The sequence below is a fragment of the Oncorhynchus nerka genome, linkage group LG27 (assembly GCF_034236695.1).
Source record: "Oncorhynchus nerka isolate Pitt River linkage group LG27, Oner_Uvic_2.0, whole genome shotgun sequence".
NCBI classification, from domain to species: domain Eukaryota; kingdom Metazoa; phylum Chordata; class Actinopteri; order Salmoniformes; family Salmonidae; genus Oncorhynchus; species Oncorhynchus nerka.
This window is the reverse complement of record NC_088422.1, coordinates 97,072,792-97,094,860: the sequence shown is the minus strand read 5'-3', so window position 1 is coordinate 97,094,860 and position 22,069 is coordinate 97,072,792. Positions and strand designations below refer to the sequence as shown.

The window sequence follows — 22,069 nt, the reverse complement described above, 5'->3', positions numbered from 1 at the left end:
CCCACCATACCCCAGATCTGACCCACCACAGGCCCAACATACCCCAGATCTGACCCACCATACCCCAGATCTGATCCACACACAGGCCCAACATACCCCAGATCTGACCCACCACAGACCCACCATAAACCAGATCTGACCCACCACAGGCCCAACATACCCCAGATCTGACCCACCACAGGCCGAACATACCCCAGATCTGACCCACCATACCCCAGATCTGACCCACCACAGGCCCAACATACCCCAGATCTGACCCACCACAGGCCCAACATACCCCAGATCTGACCCACCACAGACCCACCATACCCCAGATCTGACCCACCACAGGCCCACCATACCCCAGATCTGACCCACCACAGGCCCAACATACCCCAGATCTGACCCACCACAGGCCCACCATACCCCAGATCTGACCCACCACAGGCCCAACATACCCCAGATCTGACCCACCACAGGCCCAACATACCCCAGATCTGACCCACCACAGACCCAACATACCCCAGATCTGACCCACCACAGACCCACCATACCCCAGATCTGACCCACCACAGGCCCACCATACCCCAGATCTGACCCACCACAGGCCCAACATACCCCAGATCTGACCCACCATACCCCAGATCTGACCCACCACAGACCAAAAACATACCCAGTCCCAGGATCCAACTAGGACCCGTGCTCTCCTAGCCACTACTCATTCCACAACTTACCACGGCTCTAGGCCCAGAATATCCTCTAACCCATCATGCCCTATATCTGGGACATCACAGGCCCAAAACATACCGTGGCCCTGATCAAGACCCAGACTGGTAGAGCCCACAGCTGGCCCACAAAGTGCCAAACCAGCCCCTAGTCTAGCCCATACCCTGTTCATGTTTGCAGATCTGAGGGAATTGGCTCTGATGGCTCCATTTTACTGTCCAACGAGCTTAGTGACCTTCCTCCCACCCAATTAGGTGGGCTTGGGGTGAAGGGCTTGGGGGTGGGTCCTGAACCTGACCACAGACCAACCTACAGAAGGAGCTGGGTGAACCATCAGAAAACCCCTCTGGGTGTACCCACACAGAGACAAATTCGGCTCTGGGTGTTTTTTTGTAACTTCAATAAAACATGAATGAACGCAAGGTAACATTGAATGAAATGTGAATGAAAGCAGGTTACCATGGATACCCAGAGACACCAAGTGGAACTGTTCCCAGACAGACCCAACGTTGACAGAACGTCCTGATAGAAATGTATCACGGGAACAGAAGTGATCCATCTTTCAGACAGGATAGGGAATCGTGCAGATCTATTCATTCTATTTCTACATGCAACAGTCACAGAGCTTTCCCATCCCTAAACTACTACTAGGAAGATAGTACCGTGATCCTCTGTAGGTCAGTTGATAAGAGCATGGTGCCTGCAACGGCTAGGACAGTGGGTTCAAATCCCATGACCCATACTTAAAAATGTGTATGCACGCATGACTGTTAGTCACTTAGGATAAAATTGTCTGCTTAATTAATGGCAAACGTATATTGCTGGGATCCAGACGTCACCAATATAATAGATCTAGTGCCATCTAGTGGCAGAGAGGTATAATGACATGCAACACCAGCTTGTCTGCATTATTTGGAAGAATTTAATAAATAGCTACATTTTTATATGTTTGAGGTTAATACAAGTGTTATTAGAAACTTCATAGCAATGAAGGAAAATGAGAAAATCAATCAACATACAACACAAGAAAATAAGAAATACATTCAAATGATTTTGCCAAGCTTACCCTAGTAAAACTGACTATCCTAGACCAACCTGGGATGTCATCTACAAAATGGCTTCCAACACTCTACTCAGCAAACTGATGCAGTCTATCACAGTGCCATCCGTTTTGTCACTAAAGCACCTTATACCACCCACCACTGAACTTGTGATGCTCTAGTCGCCAGACCCACTGGCTCCAGGTCATCTACAAGTCTATGCTAGGTAAAGCTCCGCCTTATCTCAGTTCACTGGTCACGATGGCAACACCCATCCGTAGCACGCGCTCCAGCAGGTGTATCTCACTGATCATCCCTAAAGCCAACACCTCATTTGGCCGCCTTTCGTTCCAGTACTCTGCTGCCTGTAACTGGAACAACTGCAAAAGTCGCTGAAGTTGGAGACTTTCCCTCCCTCACCAACTTCAAACATCAGCTATCTGAGCAGCTAACCGATCCTCTGCAGCTGTACATAGTCTATTGCCTAAATAGCCCACCCATTTTCACCTACCTCATCCCCATACTGTTTTTATTTATTTACTTTTCTGCTCTTTTGCACAAAATATCTCTACCTGTACATGACCATCTGATCATTTATCACTCCAGTGTTAATCTGCAAAATTGTAATTATTCGCCTACCTCCTCATGCCTTTTGCACACAGTATATAGACTGCCCCAGCTTTTCTACTGTGTTTTGACTTGTTAATTGTTTACTCCATGTGTAACTCTGTGTTGTCTGTTCACACTGCTATGCTTTATCTTGGCCAGGTCGCAGTTGCAAATGAGAACTTGTTCTCAACTAGTCTACCTGGTTAAATAAAGGTGAAATAAATAAAAATGTCAGGAAATGCTTTTCAGAGAGACGTTTTAAGTGATTTCTATTTTTGTCATTTTTAAGATGTCTATTAATCTCCCCCTAGAGGGCTACTGGGCCAGAAATTCATTAACTGTCTCAGAGGGCTGATCTAAGATCAGTTTTTCCTTTTGGATAATAATGAATACGATTATATGGAGAGGGGTGACCTGATCCAGGATCAGTACTCCTACTACAAGACAGGCCCTGAAGTGTGATTTGTGCTTCCTCCAGACAATCTGAGGACGTTGATGTTGCTCCTAACCGCTGCCCTAGGTTCAGATCTATCTATGTTTCCTTTATGGAAACAGTTAGGATTTGGGATAAAGTTACCTGATCCTAGATCTGTGGTAAGAAGAAACTCCTACCTACCTTGAGTGATCTATCTTTAGAATGCATCCCAAATGGCACCCTAGGGTTCCAATAGACACCCAAAGGGTTCCGTTCAAAAGTAGTGCACTATGTAGGGAATAGGGTGCCAAGGCCCTGGTCAAAAGTAGTGCACTATGTATAGGGAATAGGGTGCCAAGGCCCTGGTCAAAAGTAGTGCACTATGTATAGGGAATAGGGTGCCAAGGCCCTGGTCAAAAGTAGTGCACTATGTAGGGAATAGGGTGCCATTTGGGTTTTAACCTTAGAAATCATTTGGCTCCAATGTTCACGTGATGTTGTAACATAATCTTGGGACTGTTGTGATGTTGTAACATAATCTTGGGACTGTTGTGATGTTGTAACATAATCTTGGGACTGTTGTGATGTTGTAACATAATCTTGGGACTGTTGTGATATTGTAACATAATCTTGGGACTGTTGTGATGTTGTAACATAATCTTGGGACTGTTGTGATGTTGTAACATAATCTTGGGACTGTTGTGATGTTGTAACATCATCTTGGGACTGTTGTGATATTGTAACATCATCTTGGGACTGTTGTGATATTGTAACATCATCTTGGGACCAGAGAGCCCAACACATTGAGAAAAACAGTCTAACTCAGCTCGAGACATGTTTTTAAAATGTCAGAAACATAGGCGTTCATACATCCCCACTTGTAAATAAGTAGTTATTCCAGGACCACGTTGAATAAAGGACAACAGAAGATCAACAAATCACAAATAATCAGCTGCCGTTGTCAAGACAACCAGATTGTATTTTTTCCATTTTTTAAACCTTTATTTAACTGATACGGCTTAACCTGTACATGTATTGATTATAGATCTCCTTAACATTGGTATTGAAGGTAAAGTCATGTATTGATTATAGATCTTAACATTGGTATTGAAGGTAAAGTCATGTATTGATTATAGATCTTAACATTGGTATTGATTATTGATTATAGATCTCATTGGTATTGAAGGTAAAGTCATGGATCTTAACATTGGTATTGAAGGTAAAGTCATGTATTGATTATAGATCTTAACATTGGTATTGAAGGTAAAGTCATGTATTGATTATAGATCTTAACATTGGTATTGAAGGTTAAGTCATGTATTGATTATAGATCTTAACATTGGTATTGAAGGTAAAGTCATGTATTGATTATAGATCTTAACATTGGTATTGAAGGTAAAGTCATGTATTGATTATAGATCTTAACATTGGTATTGAAGGTAAAGTCATGTATTTGAGATGAAAACACGTTTTTTAATAGCAAGGGAGTGCAGTAGACTGGTGGACGCTGAAGAGGTTATTTTCAAGGGTAGTAAAATTACACTGATAGATTACATTATTGATTAGGCCTAATGATTTATGTCTCAGTATCAGGCTCAACCATTTTTAATCGGTCACAAAAGGCTACTTGTGCACCCCATTCCCTTAATAGTGCACTACCCTAAGGGCCTTGGTCAAAAGTAGGGCACTATATAGGGAATAGGGTGCCATTTGCTACAAATCAAAAAAGTCAAGTTGGTCGATTTGAATAAATGAATGTGTTTTATACAAACACCAATGCAAGTGCATTGTGCTGTTGGTTTTCATAGAATGTGTCCAGCATAAAGCAAGCAAGAACTCCCTAAACAACGCAGAGAGTTCATCTGAAGACCGAACTCCCTAAACAACGCAGAGAGTTCATCTGAAGACCGAACTCCCTAAACAACGCAGAGAGTTCATCTGAAGACCGAACTCCCTAAACAACGCAGAGAGTTCATCTGAAGACCGAACTCCCTAAACAACGCAGAGAGTTCATCTGAAGACCGAACTCCCTAAACAACGCAGAGAGTTCATCTGAAGACCGGGGGCTAAAGAGCAGTACACTGTGAAGGGAAGTGTTTTTAACGAAACCTCTCCTCTTAGGGCACCAAAAACATCTCAACACCTCACCAGGAGAAGGCCCGAGTCTCAAATGATTCCCTATTCCCTAAAAAAAGCACACTTAAAAAAAAAAAAAACCCAGGGCCCTGTCAAAAGGTGTGCTCTTTATAGGGGATAAGGTGCTATTTTGGGATACAGTCTAAGTATGTAGTTTATATATATACTCCTTTATCAAATAGTTAGTCATCAATCATGCCAGCTGCTTCTCTCAAAAAGGAGAAAATAAAAGGATCATTGGTGAGTTTAAATAGAAGAGGAGAATCCCCCTCGGCACCATGTTCATGTACAATGTGTTTAGTGTTTCATGTGTAACATCAGTAGAAAGCTGTTCATATTAATGTATGTATAGATAAGTCACTCTACCTAACTAAACGTCCATATACAATGCATTCGGAAAGTACTCAGACCCCTTTCCTTATTCCACACTGTCACAGTACAGCCTTATTCTAAAAATGGATTGAAATTAAAACAGCAATCTACACACAATACTGTTAAGGGATTTTTTTTTTTATCAATAATGACTAAATGATGTATACATTACAATCAGAACTATGACTAACCAGAATACTATTATGTTACTGTATGAATCTTATTATAATATACTGAATGTAGTGTGTGTAATTATATTCAAGAATTAGAACAAAGACTGTCTGTTCCTTGGTAGAAATGGATGAAGTTATCGTCAGACTGGCTAGAATGCTTATCTCCACAGGGAGAGGAGAGACCTTGGGCTGGTAGTAGATGCTTATCTCCACAGGGAGAGGAGAGACCTTGGGCTGGTAGTAGATGCTTATCTCCACAGGGAGAGGGAGAGACCTTGGGCTGGTAGTAGATGCTTATCTCCACAGGGAGAGGAGAGACCTTGGGCTGGTAGTAGATGCTTATCTCCACAGGGAGAGGAGAGACCTTGGGCTGGTATTAGATTATCTAACAGGTGGTGGACGATGTGGGAAGGCTTGTGAACTATACTGCCGTTGTATCGGAGTGGAGGAAGGACAGTTTAAAACCTATGACGTCATGTTTTAGTTTATAACCTGTTGTAAATTGTACCATGATCAGTACTCTCGAGAATAAACACTATTGATTGATTTTGAGACTGGCCTCTGTCCATTTTGTGCAATAAGTATCTTTCAAATTTGAGTGTTTAATTTGACTTGGTTAATAAACATATAGGAATCTAAGGTTTTTAGACATTTTGGCAAATTTATTACAAATAAAAAAAACAGAAATACTTTATTTAGGGGACCAAGAACCCGATGGTCACAGAGCTCTGGAGATCCTCTGTGGAAATGGGAGAACCTTCCAGAAGGACAACCATCTCTGTAGCACACCACCAATCAGGCCTTTATGGTAGGGTGGCCAGACAGAAGCCACTCCTCAGTAAAAGACATGACAGTCTTCTTGGAGTTTGTCAACAGACACTTAAAGACTCTAAAGACCATGAGAAACAAGATTATCTGGTTTGATGAAACCACGATTGAAGTCTTTGGCCTGAATGCCAAGCGTCACGTCTGGACGAAACCTGGCACCATCCTGGTGGTGGCAGCATCATGCTGTGGGGATGTTTTTCAGCGGCAGGGACTGGGAGACTAGTCAGGATCAATGCAAACATGAACGTGGCAAAGTACAGAGAGATCCTTAATGAAAACCTGTTCCAGAGCACTCAGGACCTCAGACTGGGGGCAAAGGTTCACCTTCCAAGAGGACAACGACCCTAAGTACACAGCGAAGACAACGCAGTAGTGGACAAGTCTCTGAATGTCCTTGAGTGGCCCAGCCAGAGCCTGGACTTGAACCTGATTGAACATCTCTGGAGAGACCTGAAAATAACTGTGCAGCAACGCTCCCCACCCAACCTGACAGAACCTGAGAGGAGAAGAATGGGAGAAACTCCCCAAATACAGGTGTGCCAAGCTTGTAGCGTCATACCCAAGAAGACTCGAGGCTGTAATCGCTGCCAAAGGTGTTTCAACTAATTACTGAGTAAAGGGTCTGAATACTTATGTAAATACTTATTTATTTTGAATAAATGAGCAAACATTTATAAAAACCTGTTTTTGCTTTGTCATTATGGGGTTAGATTAATGAGGAGAAAAAACAATTCAATACATTTGCCGTAACGCAATAAAATGTGGAAAAAGTCAAGGGGTCTGAAAACTTTTCGAAGGCCGTGTACGTCACACTAAACGTCCCTGACGTCAGTCTCCCTAACTAAACGTCAGTCTTCCTAACTAAACTTCCCTATACGTCTTCCTAACTAAACTTCCCTATACGTCTTCCTAACTAAACGTCCCTATACTCTTCACTAGAAGATTCACAGTACATGGAAGCTTAAATAAGGTCTGTGTATCAGGTCTGTGCATAAGGTCTGTGTATAAGGTCTGTGTATCAGGTCTGTGTATAAGGTCTGTGTATAAGGTCTGTGTATCTAGTCTGTGTATAAGGTCTGTGTATAAGGTCTGTGCATCAGGTCTGTGTATCAGGTCTGTGTATCAGGTCTGTGTATAAGGTCTGTGTATACTAGGTCTGTGTATAAGGTCTGTGCATAAGGTCTGTGCATCAGGTCTGTGTATCAGGTCTGTGTATAAGGTCTGTGTATAAGGTCTGTGTATACTAAGTCTGTCCACGCCACACAGACTCAACTGAAACCCAGAACTAGCAGAATGACAACGTTGCTGTGTTAAGAACAGGGTTTTAAGTTGAGGTGATTAGAACAGGGAACCCTCTCCCCGCTCTCTGGTTTAGTATGAATAGTCACTAACCCACCCTTCTACCACACACTACAGTGTGTCCCTGTCTTTCCACCCACCCAGTCACTAACCCACCCTTCCACCACACACTACAGTGTGTCCCTGTCTTTCCACACACCCAGTCATTAACCCACCCTTCTACCACACACTACAGTGTGTCCCTGTCTTTCCACACACCCAGTCACTAACCCACCCTTCTACCACACACTACATGGTGTCCCTGTCTTTCCACCCACCCAGTCACTAACCCACCCTTCCACCACACACTACAGTGTGTCCCTGTCTTTCCACCCACCCAGTCACTAACCCACCCTTCTACCACACACTACAGTGTGTCCCTGTCTTTCCACACATCCACATTTCAACCTGTTAGTTCAGTCTACCAAAACCACCAAACCTAGCCAGTTCAGTTATCCAAAACCACCAAACCTAGCCAAACCAAAACCACCAAACCTAGCCAGTTCAGTTATCCAACACCTACAAACCTTGCATGGCCATACTTGTGAACTTCTGCTTAGACCATGATTTTCCTCCTTAAAAATAAATCACTTTGACAATGTATGAATAACAAACATGTTATAATATAATCCTCCTACGTTTGTAATTGAAAAGTACATGGATGTGTGTTAAATGGATAAGAAACAGAACTTCATCATATATGCGAAAACTGTCATTTCTTTATGATGCCACTTGCCTAGTCAAGGAAGCGTCATGCAAAAACATATATTGGGGAAACTCCACTCAGACCAATCAGTTGGAAGCAAATTTACCTCATGAACAAATGTGATTGGATGGTGGCTTCGCCAGTTATCTGATAGGTTGATTTGTTTATTCGGATATAATCATCTACTTAGCTGGCCTTCCTCAGCGTGGTGGCTAATTAGCGTTGTGGCTAAATTTGGCCAGGTTGGCCTGAGAGAAACAGATAGCAGCCATTTTAGACTAACGGTTTAAACCATGCTCTAAGCAAAAGTTCACAAGTATGGCCCCTGGCAGTTCAGTTCAGTTAACAAAAACATCGCCAGTTCAGTTCCTTTCTCCCACCAGCAGAGGAAGCTGAGTCAAAGCAGCTTGCATGTTAGCTAGCCTTTATGTAGCCTTTATGTAGCCTCATAGCTCCTGGCAGTGTTGGAGCTCTGCCCTCACAGAGAGGAGAAGAAGAAGATGTACGCTGCGGAGGACTTGACGGTGGAGGTGGAGATTTCGGAGACCTCGTGGTCGTCAAACTTGTACCAGCGCTGTTTCATGGCGTTCTTACAGTAGGCTGTGTAGTGACCCCCATCCAGACCGCCATAATGGTTCTGTTACAGAGGGGAAGGACACAGGGTTAGCGTCCTGTTTACACACACACACACACAGCTTTGCACAGTCTTAGCATTCTCTCAACCAGCTTCATGAGGTAGTCACCTGAAATTCATTTCAATTAACAGGTGTGCCTTGTTAAAAGTTAATTTGTGGAATTTCTTTCCTTCTTAATGCGTTTGAGCCAAACAGTTGTGTTGTGACAAGTTAGGGGTGGTATACAGAAGGTAGCTCTAATTGGTAAAAGACCAAGTCCATATTATGGCAAGAACAGCTCAAATAAGCAAAGAGAAACAACAGTCCATCATTACTTTAAGACATGAAGGTCAGTCGATACGGCACATTTCAAGAACTTTGACAGTTTCTTCAAGTGCAGTCGCAAAAACCCTCAAACGCTATGATGAAACTGGCTCTCATGAGGACGGCCACAGGAAAGGAAGAACCAGAGTTCCTTAGAGTTACCAGCCTCAGATTACAGCCCAAATAAATGCTCCACAGAGTTCAAGTAACAGACATCTCAACATCAACTGTTCAGAGGAGACTGCGTGAATCAAGCCTTCATGGCTTTGCCGCAAAGAAACCACTACTAAAGGACACCAATAAGAGACTTGCTTGGGCCAATAAACACGAGCAATGGACATTAGACCTGTGGATATCTGTCCTTTGGTCTGATGGGTAGAAATGTGAGATTTTTGGTTCCAACCGCCATGTCTTTGTGATACGCAGAGTAGGTGAACGGATGATCTCAACATGTGTGGTTCCCACCGTGAAGCATGGAGGAGATGGTGTGATGGTGCTTTGCTGGTGACACCGAGTGATTTATTTAGAATTCAAGGCACACTTAACCAGCATGTCAACCACGTCATTCTGCAGTGATACGCCATCCCATCTGATTTGCGCTTAGTGGGACTATCTTTTGATGTTCAACAGGACAATGATCCAACACACCTCCAGGCTGTGTAAGGGCTATTTGACCAAGAAGGAGAGTGATGGTGCTGCTTCAGATGACCTGGCCTCCACAATCACCTGACCTCAACCCAATTGAGATGGTTTGGGATGAGTTGGATCGCAGAGTGAAGGAAAAGCAGCCAACAACTGCTCAGCATATGTGGGAACTCCTTCGAGACTGTTGGAAAATCATTCCTTATGAAGCTGGTTGAGAGAATGTAAAGAGTGTGCAAAACTGTCATCAAGGCAAAGGGTGGCTACTTTGAAGAATCTCAAATGTATTTTGATTTGTTTAACACTTTTTTGGTTACTACATGATTCCATATGTGTTATTTCATAGTTTTGATGTCTTCACTATTATTCTACAATGTAGAAAATAGTAAAAAATAAAGAAAAACCCTTGAATGAGTAGATGTGTCCAAACTTTTGACTGGTACTGTATATACACAGACATACACAAATACATACAAAACATTGAGATAATACATCTGATAACTCCTTCAGACCTGGTGAAGTACAACTCCTTCAGATCTGGTGAAGTACAACTCCTTCAGACCTGGTGAAGTACAACTCCTTCAGACCTGGTGAAGTACAACTCCTTCAGACCTGGTGAAGTACAACTCCTTCAGACCTGGTGAAGTACAACTCCTTCAGATCTGGTGAAGTACAACTCCTTCAGACCTGGTGAAGTACAACTCCTTCAGACCTGGTGAAGTACAACTCCTTCAGACCTGGTGAAGTACAACTCCTTCAGACCTGGTGAAGTACAACTCCTTCAGACCTGGTGAAGTACAACTCCTTCAGACCTGGTGAACCTGGTGAAGTACAACTCCTTCAGACCTGGTGAAGTACAACTCCTTCAGACCTGGTGAAGGACAACTCCTTCAGACCTGGTGAAGGACAACTCCTTCAGACCTGGTGAAGGACAACTCCTTCAGACCTGGTGAAGGACAACTCCTTCAGACCTGGTGAAGTACAACTCCTTCAGACCTGGTGAAGTACAACTCCTTCAGACCTGGTGAAGTACAACTCCTTCAGACCTGGTGAAGTACAACTCCTTCAGACCTGGTGAAGTACAACTCCTTCAGACCTGGTGAAGGACAACTCCTTCAGACCTGGTGAAGGACAACTCCTTCAGACCTGGTGAAGTACAACTCCTTCAGACCTGGTGAAGTACAACTCCTTCAGACCTGGTGAAGTACAACTCCTTCAGACCTGGTGAAGGACAACTCCTTCAGACCTGGTGAAGGACAACTCCTTCAGACCTGGTGAAGGACAACTCCTTCAGACCTGGTGATTCATCACTCCAGAGAACGCGTTTCCACTGTTCCAGAGTCCATTGGCGGCGAGCTTTACACCCCTCCAGCCGACGCTTGGCATTACCCACTGTGACCTTAGGCTTGCGTGCAGCTGCTCGGCCATGGAAACCCATTTCATGAAGCTCCTGACGAACAGTTATTGTGCTGACGTTGCTTCCAGAGGCAGTTTGGAACTTGGTAGTGAGTGTTGCAACCGAGGACAGACGATTTTTACTCGATTCAACACTTGGTGGTCCCATTCTGTGAGCTTGTGACCTACCACTTCGCGGCTGAGCCGTTGTTGCTCCTAGACGTTTCCACTTCACAATAACAGCACTTACAGTTGGATCGGGACAGCTCTATTAAGGCAGTGATTTGACGAACTGACATGTTGGAAAGGTGGCATCCTATGACGGTGCCACGTTGAAAGTCACTGACCTCTTCAGGATGGCCAGTCTACCGCCAGTGTTTGTCTATGGAGATTGCGTGGCTGTATACTCAATTTTATACACCCGTCAGCAACGAGTGTGGCTGAAATAGCACAATCCACCAATTTGAAGGGGTGTTCACGTACTTTAGTACACATAGCGCATGTAATTTACCCAAAAGGCTTTAATCCAAAGCGACAGTAGTTGGGGGGCCATACATTTTGGTATGAGTGGCCACTGGGGGAATGGAACCCCCTGTCGTTACAAGACCCCATGCTCTACCAACCGAGCCACACGGGACCAGAAGACGGCACAGTAAAGTATTTGACCCAGTGTCTCCAGGCAGGTGCTAACAGTACTCACAGACACTCCAAACAGGTTGTATCTCTTGAGGCCGAGTCTGGGTCCGATGACATACTGACTGAGGTCCAGATTCTCCAGAGGGAAGTCTACTGTGGTCTGCAGCTTCTGCTTCCAACGGCCCTCGTACGAGAACCTACAACAGACGGCAGTACTGGGGTTAATACACGTTGTTATCGGTGTGTGTGTGTATGTGTGTATGTGTGTGTGTGTGTCTTGGTCATCATGTGTCATTTCAAAATGCACACGGTGTCGTCAGTCGGTACCGTTTAAGGTGAACCAGTATGATGGGCGGAACCTTCCAGATCTCCACTGTTATCGGTGTGTGTGTGTGTGTGTCTTGGTCATGTGTGTGGTCAGTAGGTACCGTTTAAGGTGAACCAGTATGATGGGCGGAACCTTCCAGATCTCCACTGTTATCGGTGTGTGTGTGTGTGTGTGTCTTGGTCATGTGTGTGGTCAGTCTCCAGTTGATGGGCGGAACCTTCCAGATCTCCAGTTTCTTGACGGAGTCTCTGAGAGCTTTACAGTGTCGACAGAACACCTTGTTCTGGTCGGTCATCTTCTCCTCCTTAGAAAACAACTTCAGACAGTCCTGGAACACACAGTAGGACATGGTTAGATTAGACGGCTTTCAGGACAGTAGGACATGGTTAGATTAGACAGTCCTGGAACACACAGTAGGACATGGTTAGATTAGACAGTCCTGGAACACACAGTAGGACATTGTTAGATTAGACAGCTCCTGGAACACACAGGACATGGTTAGATTAGACAGCTTCAGGACAGTAGGACATGGTTAGATTAGACAGTCCTGGAACACACAGTAGGACATGGTTAGATTAGACAGTCCTGGAACACACAGTAAGACATGGTTAGATTAGACAGCTTCAGGACAGTAGGACATGGTTAGATTAGACAGTCCTGGAACACACAGTAGGACATGGTTAGATTAGACAGTCCTGGAACACACAGTAGGACATGGTTAGATTAGACAGCTTCAGGACAGTAGGACATGGTTAGATTAGACAGTCCTGGAACACACAGTTAGGACATGGTTAGATTAGACAGTCCTGGAACACACAGTAGGACATGGTTAGATTAGACAGTCCTGGAACACACAGTAGGACATGGTTAGATTAGACAGTCCTGGAACACACAGTAGGACATGGTTAGATTAGACAGTCCTGGAACACACAGTAGGACATGGTTAGATTAGACAGCTTCAGGACAGTAGGACATGGTTAGATTAGACAGTCCTGGAACACACAGTAGGACATGGTTAGATTAGACAGTCCTGGAACACACAGTAGGACATGGTTAGATTAGACAGTCCTGGAACACACAGTGGTTAGATTAGACAGTCCTGGAACACACAGTAGGACATGGTTAGATTAGACAGCTTCAGGACAGTAGGACATGGTTAGATTAGACAGTCCTGGAACACACAGTAGGACATGGTTAGATTAGACAGTCCTGGAACACACAGTAGGACATGGTTAGATTAGATTTAGATTGGAACACACAGTGGGAGGACAGTAGGACATGGTTAGATTAGACCCTGGAACACACAGTAGGACATGGTTAGATTAGACAGTCCTGGAACACACAGTAGGACATGGTTAGATTAGACAGTCCTGGAACACACAGTAGGACATGGTTAGATTAGACAGTCCTGGAACACACAGTAGGACATGGTTAGATTAGACAGCTTCTGGAACAGTAGGACATGGTTAGATTAGACAGTCCTGGAACACACAGTAGGACATGGTTAGACAGCTTCATTAGACAGTCCTGGAACACACATGTTAGGACATGGAACACACAGTTGGTTAGATTAGACAGCTTCAGGACAGTAGGACATGGTTAGATTAGACAGTCCTGGAACACAGTAGGACATGGTTAGATTAGACAGTCCTGGAACACACAGTAGGACATGGTTAGATTAGACAGTAGGACAGTAGGACATGGTTAGATTAGACAGTCCTGGAACACACAGTAGGACATGGTTAGATTAGACAGTCCTGGAACACACAGTAGGACATGGTTAGATTAGACAGTCCATGGAACACAGGACAGTAGGACATGGTTAGATTAGACAGTCCTGGAACACACAGTAGGACATGGTTAGATTAGACAGCTTCAGGACAGTAGGACATGGTTAGATTAGACAGTCCTGGAACACACAGTAGGACATGGTTAGATTAGACAGTCCTGGAACACACAGTAGGACATGGTTAGATTAGACAGCTGGTTGGTTAGATTAGACAGTCCTGGAACACACAGTAGGACATGGTTAGATTAGACAGTCCTGGAACACACAGTAGGACATGGTTACAGTCCTGGACACACAGTAGGACATGGTTAGATTAGACAGTCCTGGAACACACAGTAGGACATGGTTAGATTCAGGACATGGAACACACAGTTGGTTAGATTAGACAGTCCTGGAACACACAGTAGGACATGGTTAGATTAGACAGTTGGTTAGATTAGACAGTCCTGGAACACAGTAGGACATGGTTAGATTAGACAGTCCTGGAACAGGACAGTAGGACATGGTTAGATTAGACAGTCCATGGAACACACAGTGGAACACACAGTAGGACATGGTTAGATTAGACAGTCCTGGAACACAGTAGGACATGGTTAGACATGGTTAGATTAGACAGTCCTGGAACACACAGTAGGACATGGTTAGATTAGACAGCTTCAGGACAGTAGGACATGGTTAGATTAGACAGTCCTGGAACACACAGTAGGACATGGTTAGATTAGACAGTCCTGGAACACACAGTAGGACATGGTTAGATTAGACAGCTTCAGGACAGTAGGACATGGTTAGATTAGACAGTCCTGGAACACACAGTAGGACATGGTTAGATTAGACAGTCCTGGAACACACAGTAGGGTTACATGGAACACACAGTTAGATTTAGATTAGACAGTCCTGGAACACACAGTAGGACATGGTTAGATTAGACAGTCCTGGAACACACAGTAGGACATGGTTAGATTAGACAGCTTCAGGACAGTAGGGACATGGTTAGATTAGACAGTCCTGGAACACACAGTAGTGACATGGTTAGACATGGTTAGATTAGACAGCTTCAGGACAGTAGGACATGGTTAGATTAGACAGTCCTGGAACACACAGTAGGACATGGTTAGATTAGACAGTCCTGGAACACACAGTAGGACATGGTTGGTTAGATTAGACAGTCCTGGAACACACAGTTAGATTAGACAGCTTCAGGACAGTAGATTAGACAGTCCTGGAACACACAGTAGGACATGGTTAGATTAGACAGTCCTGGAACACACAGTAGGACATGGTTAGATTAGACAGCTTCAGGACAGTAGGACATGGTTAGATTAGACAGTCAGCTGGACAGTAGGACATGGTTAGATTATTAGACAGCAGGACAGTAGGACATGGTTAGATTAGACAGTCAGAACACACAGTGGACATGGTTAGATTAGACAGCTTCAGGACAGTAGGACATGGTTAGATTAGACAGTCCTGGAACACACAGTAGGACATGGTTAGGACAGTAGGACATGGTTAGATTAGACAGCTTCAGGACAGTAGGACATGGTTAGATTAGACAGTCCTCAGAACAGCAGGACATGGTTAGATTAGACAGCTTCAGGACAGTAGGACATGGTTAGATTAGACGGCAGGACAGTTTCAGTCCTGGAACAGTAGGACATGGTTAGATTAGACAGCTTCAGGACAGTAGGACATGGTTAGATTAGACAGCTTAGGACATGGTTAACTGGAGACAGCTTCAGGACAGTAGGACATGGTTAGATTAGACAGCTTCAGGACAGTAGGACATGGTTAGATTAGACAGTCCTGGAACACACAGTAGGACATGGTTAGGACATGGTTAGGACATGGTTAGATTAGACAGTCCTGGAACACACAGTAGGACATGGTTAGATTAGACAGTCCTGGAACACACAGTAGGACATGGTTAGATTAGACAGTCCTGGAACACACAGTGGGACATGGTTAGATTAGACAGTCCTGGAACACACAGTAGGACATGGTTAGATTAGACAGTCCTGGAACACACAGTGGGACATGGTTAGATTAGACAGCTTCAGGACAGTAGGACATGGTTAGATTAGACAGTCCTGGAACACACAGTAGGACATGGTTAGATTAGACAGCTTCAGGACAGTAGGACATGGTTAGATTAGACAGTCCTGGAACACACAGTAGGACATGGTTAGATTAGACAGTCCTGGAACACACAGTAGGACATGGTTAGATTAGACAGCTTCAGGACAGTAGGACATGGTTAGATTAGACAGTCCTGGAACACACAGTAGGACATGGTTAGATTAGACAGTCCTGGAACACACAGTGGGACATGGTTAGATTAGACAGTCTTCAGGACAGTAGGACATGGTTAGATTAGACAGTCCTGGAACACACAGTAGGACATGGTTAGATTAGACAGCTTCAGGACAGTAGGACATGGTTAGATTAGACAGTCCTGGAACACACAGTAGGACATGGTTAGATTAGACAGTCCTGGAACACACAGTAGGACATGGTTAGATTAGACAGCTTCAGGACAGTAGGACATGGTTAGATTAGACAGTCCTGGAACACACAGTGGTTAGGACAGTCCTGGAACACACAGTAGGACATGGTTAGATTAGACAGTTGGAACACACAGTAGGACATGGTTAGATTAGACAGTCCTGGAACACACATGGTTAGATTAGACAGTCCTGGAGGACATGGTTAGATTAGACAGTCCTGGAACACACAGTAGGACATGGTTAGATTAGACAGTCCTGGAACACACAGTAGGACATGGTTAGATTAGACAGTCCTGGAACAGTAGGACATGGTTAGATTAGACAGTCCTGGAACACACAGTGGGACATGGTTAGATTAGACAGTCCTGGAACACACAGTAGGACATGGTTAGATTAGACAGTCCTGGAACACACAGTAGGACATGGTTAGATTAGACAGTCCTGGAACACACAGTGGGACATGGTTAGATTAGACAGTCCTGGAACACACAGTAGGACATTGTTAGATTAGACAGTCCTGGAACACACAGTAGGACATGGTTAGATTAGACAGTCCTGGAACACACAGTAGGACATGGTTAGATTAGACAGCTTCAGGACAGTAGGACATGGTTAGATTAGACAGTCCTGGAACAGTAGGACATGGTTAGATTAGACAGTCCTGGAACACACAGTAGGACATGGTTAGATTAGACAGTCCTGGAACACACAGTAGGACATGGTTAGATTAGACAGCTGGACAGTAGGACATGGTTAGATTAGACAGTCCTGGAACACACAGTAGGACATGGTTAGATTAGACAGTCCTGGAACACACAGTAGGACATGGTTAGATTAGACAGCTTCAGGACAGTAGGACATGGTTAGATTAGACAGTCCTGGAACACACAGTAGGACATGGTTAGATTAGACAGCTTCAGGACAGTAGGACATGGTTAGATTAGACAGTCCTGGAACACACAGTAGGACATGGTTAGATTAGACAGTCCTGGAACACACAGTAGGACATGGTTAGATTAGACAGTCCTGGAACACACAGTAGGACATGGTTAGATTAGACAGTCCTGGAACACACAGTAGGACATGGTTAGATTAGACAGCTTCAGGACAGTAGGACATGGTTAGATTAGACAGTCCTGGAACACACAGTGGACATGGTTAGATTAGACAGTCCTGGAACACACAGTAGGACATGGTTAGATTAGACAGTCCTGGAACACACAGTAGGACATGGTTAGATTAGACAGTCCTGGAACACACAGTAGGACATGGTTAGATTAGACAGTCCTGGAACACACAGTAGGACATGGTTAGATTAGACAGTCCTGGAACACACAGTAGGACATGGTTAGAGCTTCAGACAGTCCTGGAACACACAGTAGGACATGGTTAGATTAGACAGCTTCAGGACAGTAGGACATGGTTAGATTAGACAGTCCTGGAACACAGTAGGACATGGTTAGATTAGACAGTCCTGGAACACACAGTAAGACATGGTTAGATTAGACAGCTTCAGGACAGTAGGACATGGTTAGATTAGACAGTCCTGGAAACAGTAGGACATGGTTAGATTAGACAGTCCTGGAACACACAGTAGACATGGTTAGATTAGACAGTCCTGGAACACACAGTAGGACATGGTTAGATTAGACAGTCCTGGAACACACAGTAGGACATGGTTAGATTAGACAGTCCTGGAACAGACAGTAGGACATGGTTAGATTAGACAGTCCTGGAACACAGTAGGACATGGTTAGATTAGACAGCTTCAGGACAGTAGGACATGGTTAGATTAGACAGTCCTGGAACACACAGTAGGACATGGTTAGATTAGACAGTCCTGGAACACACAGTAAGACATGGTTAGATTAGACAGTCCTGGAACACACAGTAGGACATGGTTAGACAGTCCTGGAACACACAGTAGGACATGGTTAGATTAGACAGCTTAGGACAGTAGGACATGGTTAGATTAGACAGTTCAGGACAGTAGGACATGGTTAGATTATTAGACAGCTTCAGGACAGTAGGACATGGTTAGATTAGACAGCTTCAGAACAGTCCATGGTTAGATTAGACAGCTTCAGGACAGTAGGACATGGTTAGATTAGACAGGACAGTAGGACATGGTTAGATTAGACAGCTTCAGGACAGTAGGACATGGTTAGATTAGACAGTCTTCAGAACAGCAGGACATGGTTAGATTAGACAGTCAGGACAGTAGGACATGGTTAGATTAGACAGGACAGTAGGACATGGTTAGATTAGACAGCTTCAGGACAGTAGGACATGGTTAGATTAGACAGCTGAACAGAGGACATGGTTAGATTAGACAGCTTCAGGACAGTAGGACATGGTTAGATTAAACAGCTTCAGGACAGCAGGACATGGTTAGATAGAACAGGACATGGTTAGATTAGACAGGACAGTAGGACATGGTTAGATTAGACAGTCATGGAACACACAGTAGGACATGGTTAGATTAGACAGTCCTGGAACACACAGTAGGACATGGTTAGATTAGACAGTCCTGGAACACACAGTGGGGACATGGTTAGATTAGACAGTCCTGGAACACACAGTAGGACATGGTTAGATTAGACAGTCCTGGAACACACAGGGGACATGGTTAGATTAGACAGCTTCAGGACAGTAGGACATGGTTAGATTAGACAGTCCTGGAACACACAGTAGGACATGGTTAGATTAGACAGCTTCAGGACAGTAGGACATGGTTAGATTAGACAGTCCTGGAACAGTAGGACATGGTTAGATTAGACCTGGAACACACAGTAGGACATGGTTAGATTAGACAGTTCCAGTAGGACATGGTTAGATTAGACAGTCCTGGAACAGTAGGACATGGTTAGATTAGACAGTCCTGGAACACAGGACAGTAGGACATGGTTAGATTAGACAGTCCTGGAACACACAGTAGGACATAGACAGTCCTGACATGGACAGTCCTGGAACACAGTAGGACATGGTTAGAGAGGACATTAGACAGTCCTGGAACACACAGTAGGACATGGTTAGATTAGACAGTCCTGGAACACAGTCCTGGACATGGACATGGTTAGATTAGACAGTGGTTAGATTAGACAGTCCTGAACACACAGTAGGACATGGTTAGATTAGACAGTCCTGGAACACACAGTTAGGACATGGGTTAGATTAGACAGCTTCAGGACAGTAGGACATGGTTAGATTAGACAGTCCTGGAACATGGTTAGATTAGACAGTCCTGGAACACACAGTAGGACATGGTTAGATTAGACAGTAGGACATGGTTAGATTAGGAAACAGTACATGGTTAGATTAGACAGTCCTTAGACAGTAGGACATGGTTGGAACACACAGTAGACATAGACAGCCTAGACAGTAGGACATGGTTAGATTAGACAGCTTCAGAACAGCAGGACATTAGATTAGACAGCTTCAGGACAGTAGGACATGGTTAGATTAGACAGCTTTCAGGACAGTAGGACATGGTTAGATTAGACAGTCAGGACAGGAACATGGTTAGATTAGACAGCTTCAGAACAGTGGTTAGATTACAGCTTCAGGACAGTAGGACATGGTTAGATTAGACAGTCCTGGAGACAGTCCTGGAACAGCTTCACAGTAGGACATGGTTAGATTAGACAGTCCTGGAACACACAGTAGGACATGGTTAGATTAGACAGTCCTGGAACACACAGTAGGACATGGTTAGATTAGACAGTCCTGGAACACACAGGGGACATGGTTAGATTAGACAGTCCTGGAACACACAGTAGGACATGGTTAGATTAGACAGTCCTGGAACACACAGTGGGACATGGTTAGATTAGACAGCTTCAGGACAGTAGGACATGGTTAGATTAGACAGTCCTGGAACACACAGTAGGACATGGTTAGATTAGACAGCTTCAGGACAGTAGGACATGGTTAGATTAGACAGTCCTGGAACACACAGTAGGACATGGTTAGATTAGACAGTCCTGGAACACACAGTAGGACATGGTTAGATTAGACAGCTTCAGGACAGTAGGACATGGTTAGATTAGACAGTCCTGGAACACACAGTAGGACATGGTTAGATTAGACAGTCCTGGAACACACAGTGGGACATGGTTAGATTAGACAGCTTCAGGACAGTAGGACATGGTTAGATTAGACAGTCCTGGAACACAGTAGGACATGGTTAGATTAGACAGCTTCAGGACAGTAGGACATGGTTAGATTAGACAGTCCTGGAACACACAGTAGGACATGGTTAGATTAGACAGTCCTGGAACACACAGTAGGACATGGTTAGATTAGACAGCTTCAGGACAGTAGGACATGGTTAGATTAGACAGTCCTGGAACACACAGTGGGACATGGTTAGATTAGACAGTCCTGGAACACACAGTAGGACATGGTTAGATTAGACAGTCCTGGAACACACAGTAGGACATGGTTAGATTAGACAGTCCTGGAACACACAGTAGGACATGGTTAGATTAGACAGTCCTGGAACACACAGTAGGACATGGTTAGATTAGACAGTCCTGGAACACACAGTAGGACATGGTTAGATTAGACAGTTCAGGACAGTAGGACATGGTTAGATTAGACAGTCCTGGAACACACAGTGGGACATGGTTAGATTAGACAGTCCTGGAACACACAGTAGGACATGGTTAGATTAGACAGTCCTGGAACACACAGTAGGACATGGTTAGATTAGACAGTCCTGGAACACACAGTGGGACATGGTTAGATTAGACAGTCCTGGAACACACAGTAGGACATTGTTAGATTAGACAGTCCTGGAACACACAGTAGGACATGGTTAGATTAGACAGTCCTGGAACACACAGTAGGACATGGTTAGATTAGACAGCTTCAGGACAGTAGGACATGGTTAGATTAGACAGTCCTGGAACACACAGTAGGACATGGTTAGATTAGACAGTCCTGGAACAGTCCATGGTTAGATTAGACAGCTTCAGGACAGTAGGACATGGTTAGATTAGACAGTCCTGGAACACACAGTAGGACATGGTTAGATTAGACAGTCCTGGAACAGTAGGACATGGTTAGATTAGACAGTCCTGGAACACACAGTAGGACATGGTTAGATTAGACAGTCCTGGAACACACAGTAGGACATGGTTAGATTAGACAGTCCTGGAACACACAGTAGGACATGGTTACATGGTTGGTTAGATTAGACAGCTTCAGGACAGTAGGACATGGTTAGATTAGACAGTCCTGGAACACACAGTAGGACATGGTTAGATTAGACAGTCCTGGAACACACAGTAAGACATGGTTAGATTAGACAGTCCTGGAACACACAGTAGGACATGGTTAGATTAGACAGTCCTGGAACACACAGTAGGACATGGTTAGATTAGACGGCTTTCAGGACAGTAGGACATGGTTAGATTAGACAGCTTCAGGACAGTAGGACATGGTTAGATTAGACAGCTTCAGAACAGTTGGACATGGTTAGATTAGACAGCTTCAGGACAGTAGGACATGG

The 22,069-nt window shown here is 44.3% G+C and overlaps 1 protein-coding gene across 1 annotated transcript in view; it reads right to left on the bottom strand.

Annotated features, from left to right (window-relative positions):
- Nucleotides 1-6,905: 6,905 nt before the first annotated feature.
- Nucleotides 6,906-22,069, bottom strand: part of usp8 (ubiquitin specific peptidase 8) — a 52,957-nt gene continuing 37,793 nt past the window's right edge. Inside the window, exons 18-22 of the mRNA XM_065012395.1 lie at nt 12,479-12,589; nt 12,362-12,393; nt 11,998-12,130; nt 8,112-8,959; nt 6,906-8,055 (exon numbers count right to left, since the gene is read on the bottom strand). Of these exons, the coding sequence (XP_064868467.1) occupies nt 8,801-8,959; nt 11,998-12,130; nt 12,362-12,393; nt 12,479-12,589 (435 nt within the window). The 3' untranslated portion in view covers nt 6,906-8,055; nt 8,112-8,800. The remainder of the gene's footprint in view (nt 8,056-8,111; nt 8,960-11,997; nt 12,131-12,361; nt 12,394-12,478; nt 12,590-22,069) is intronic.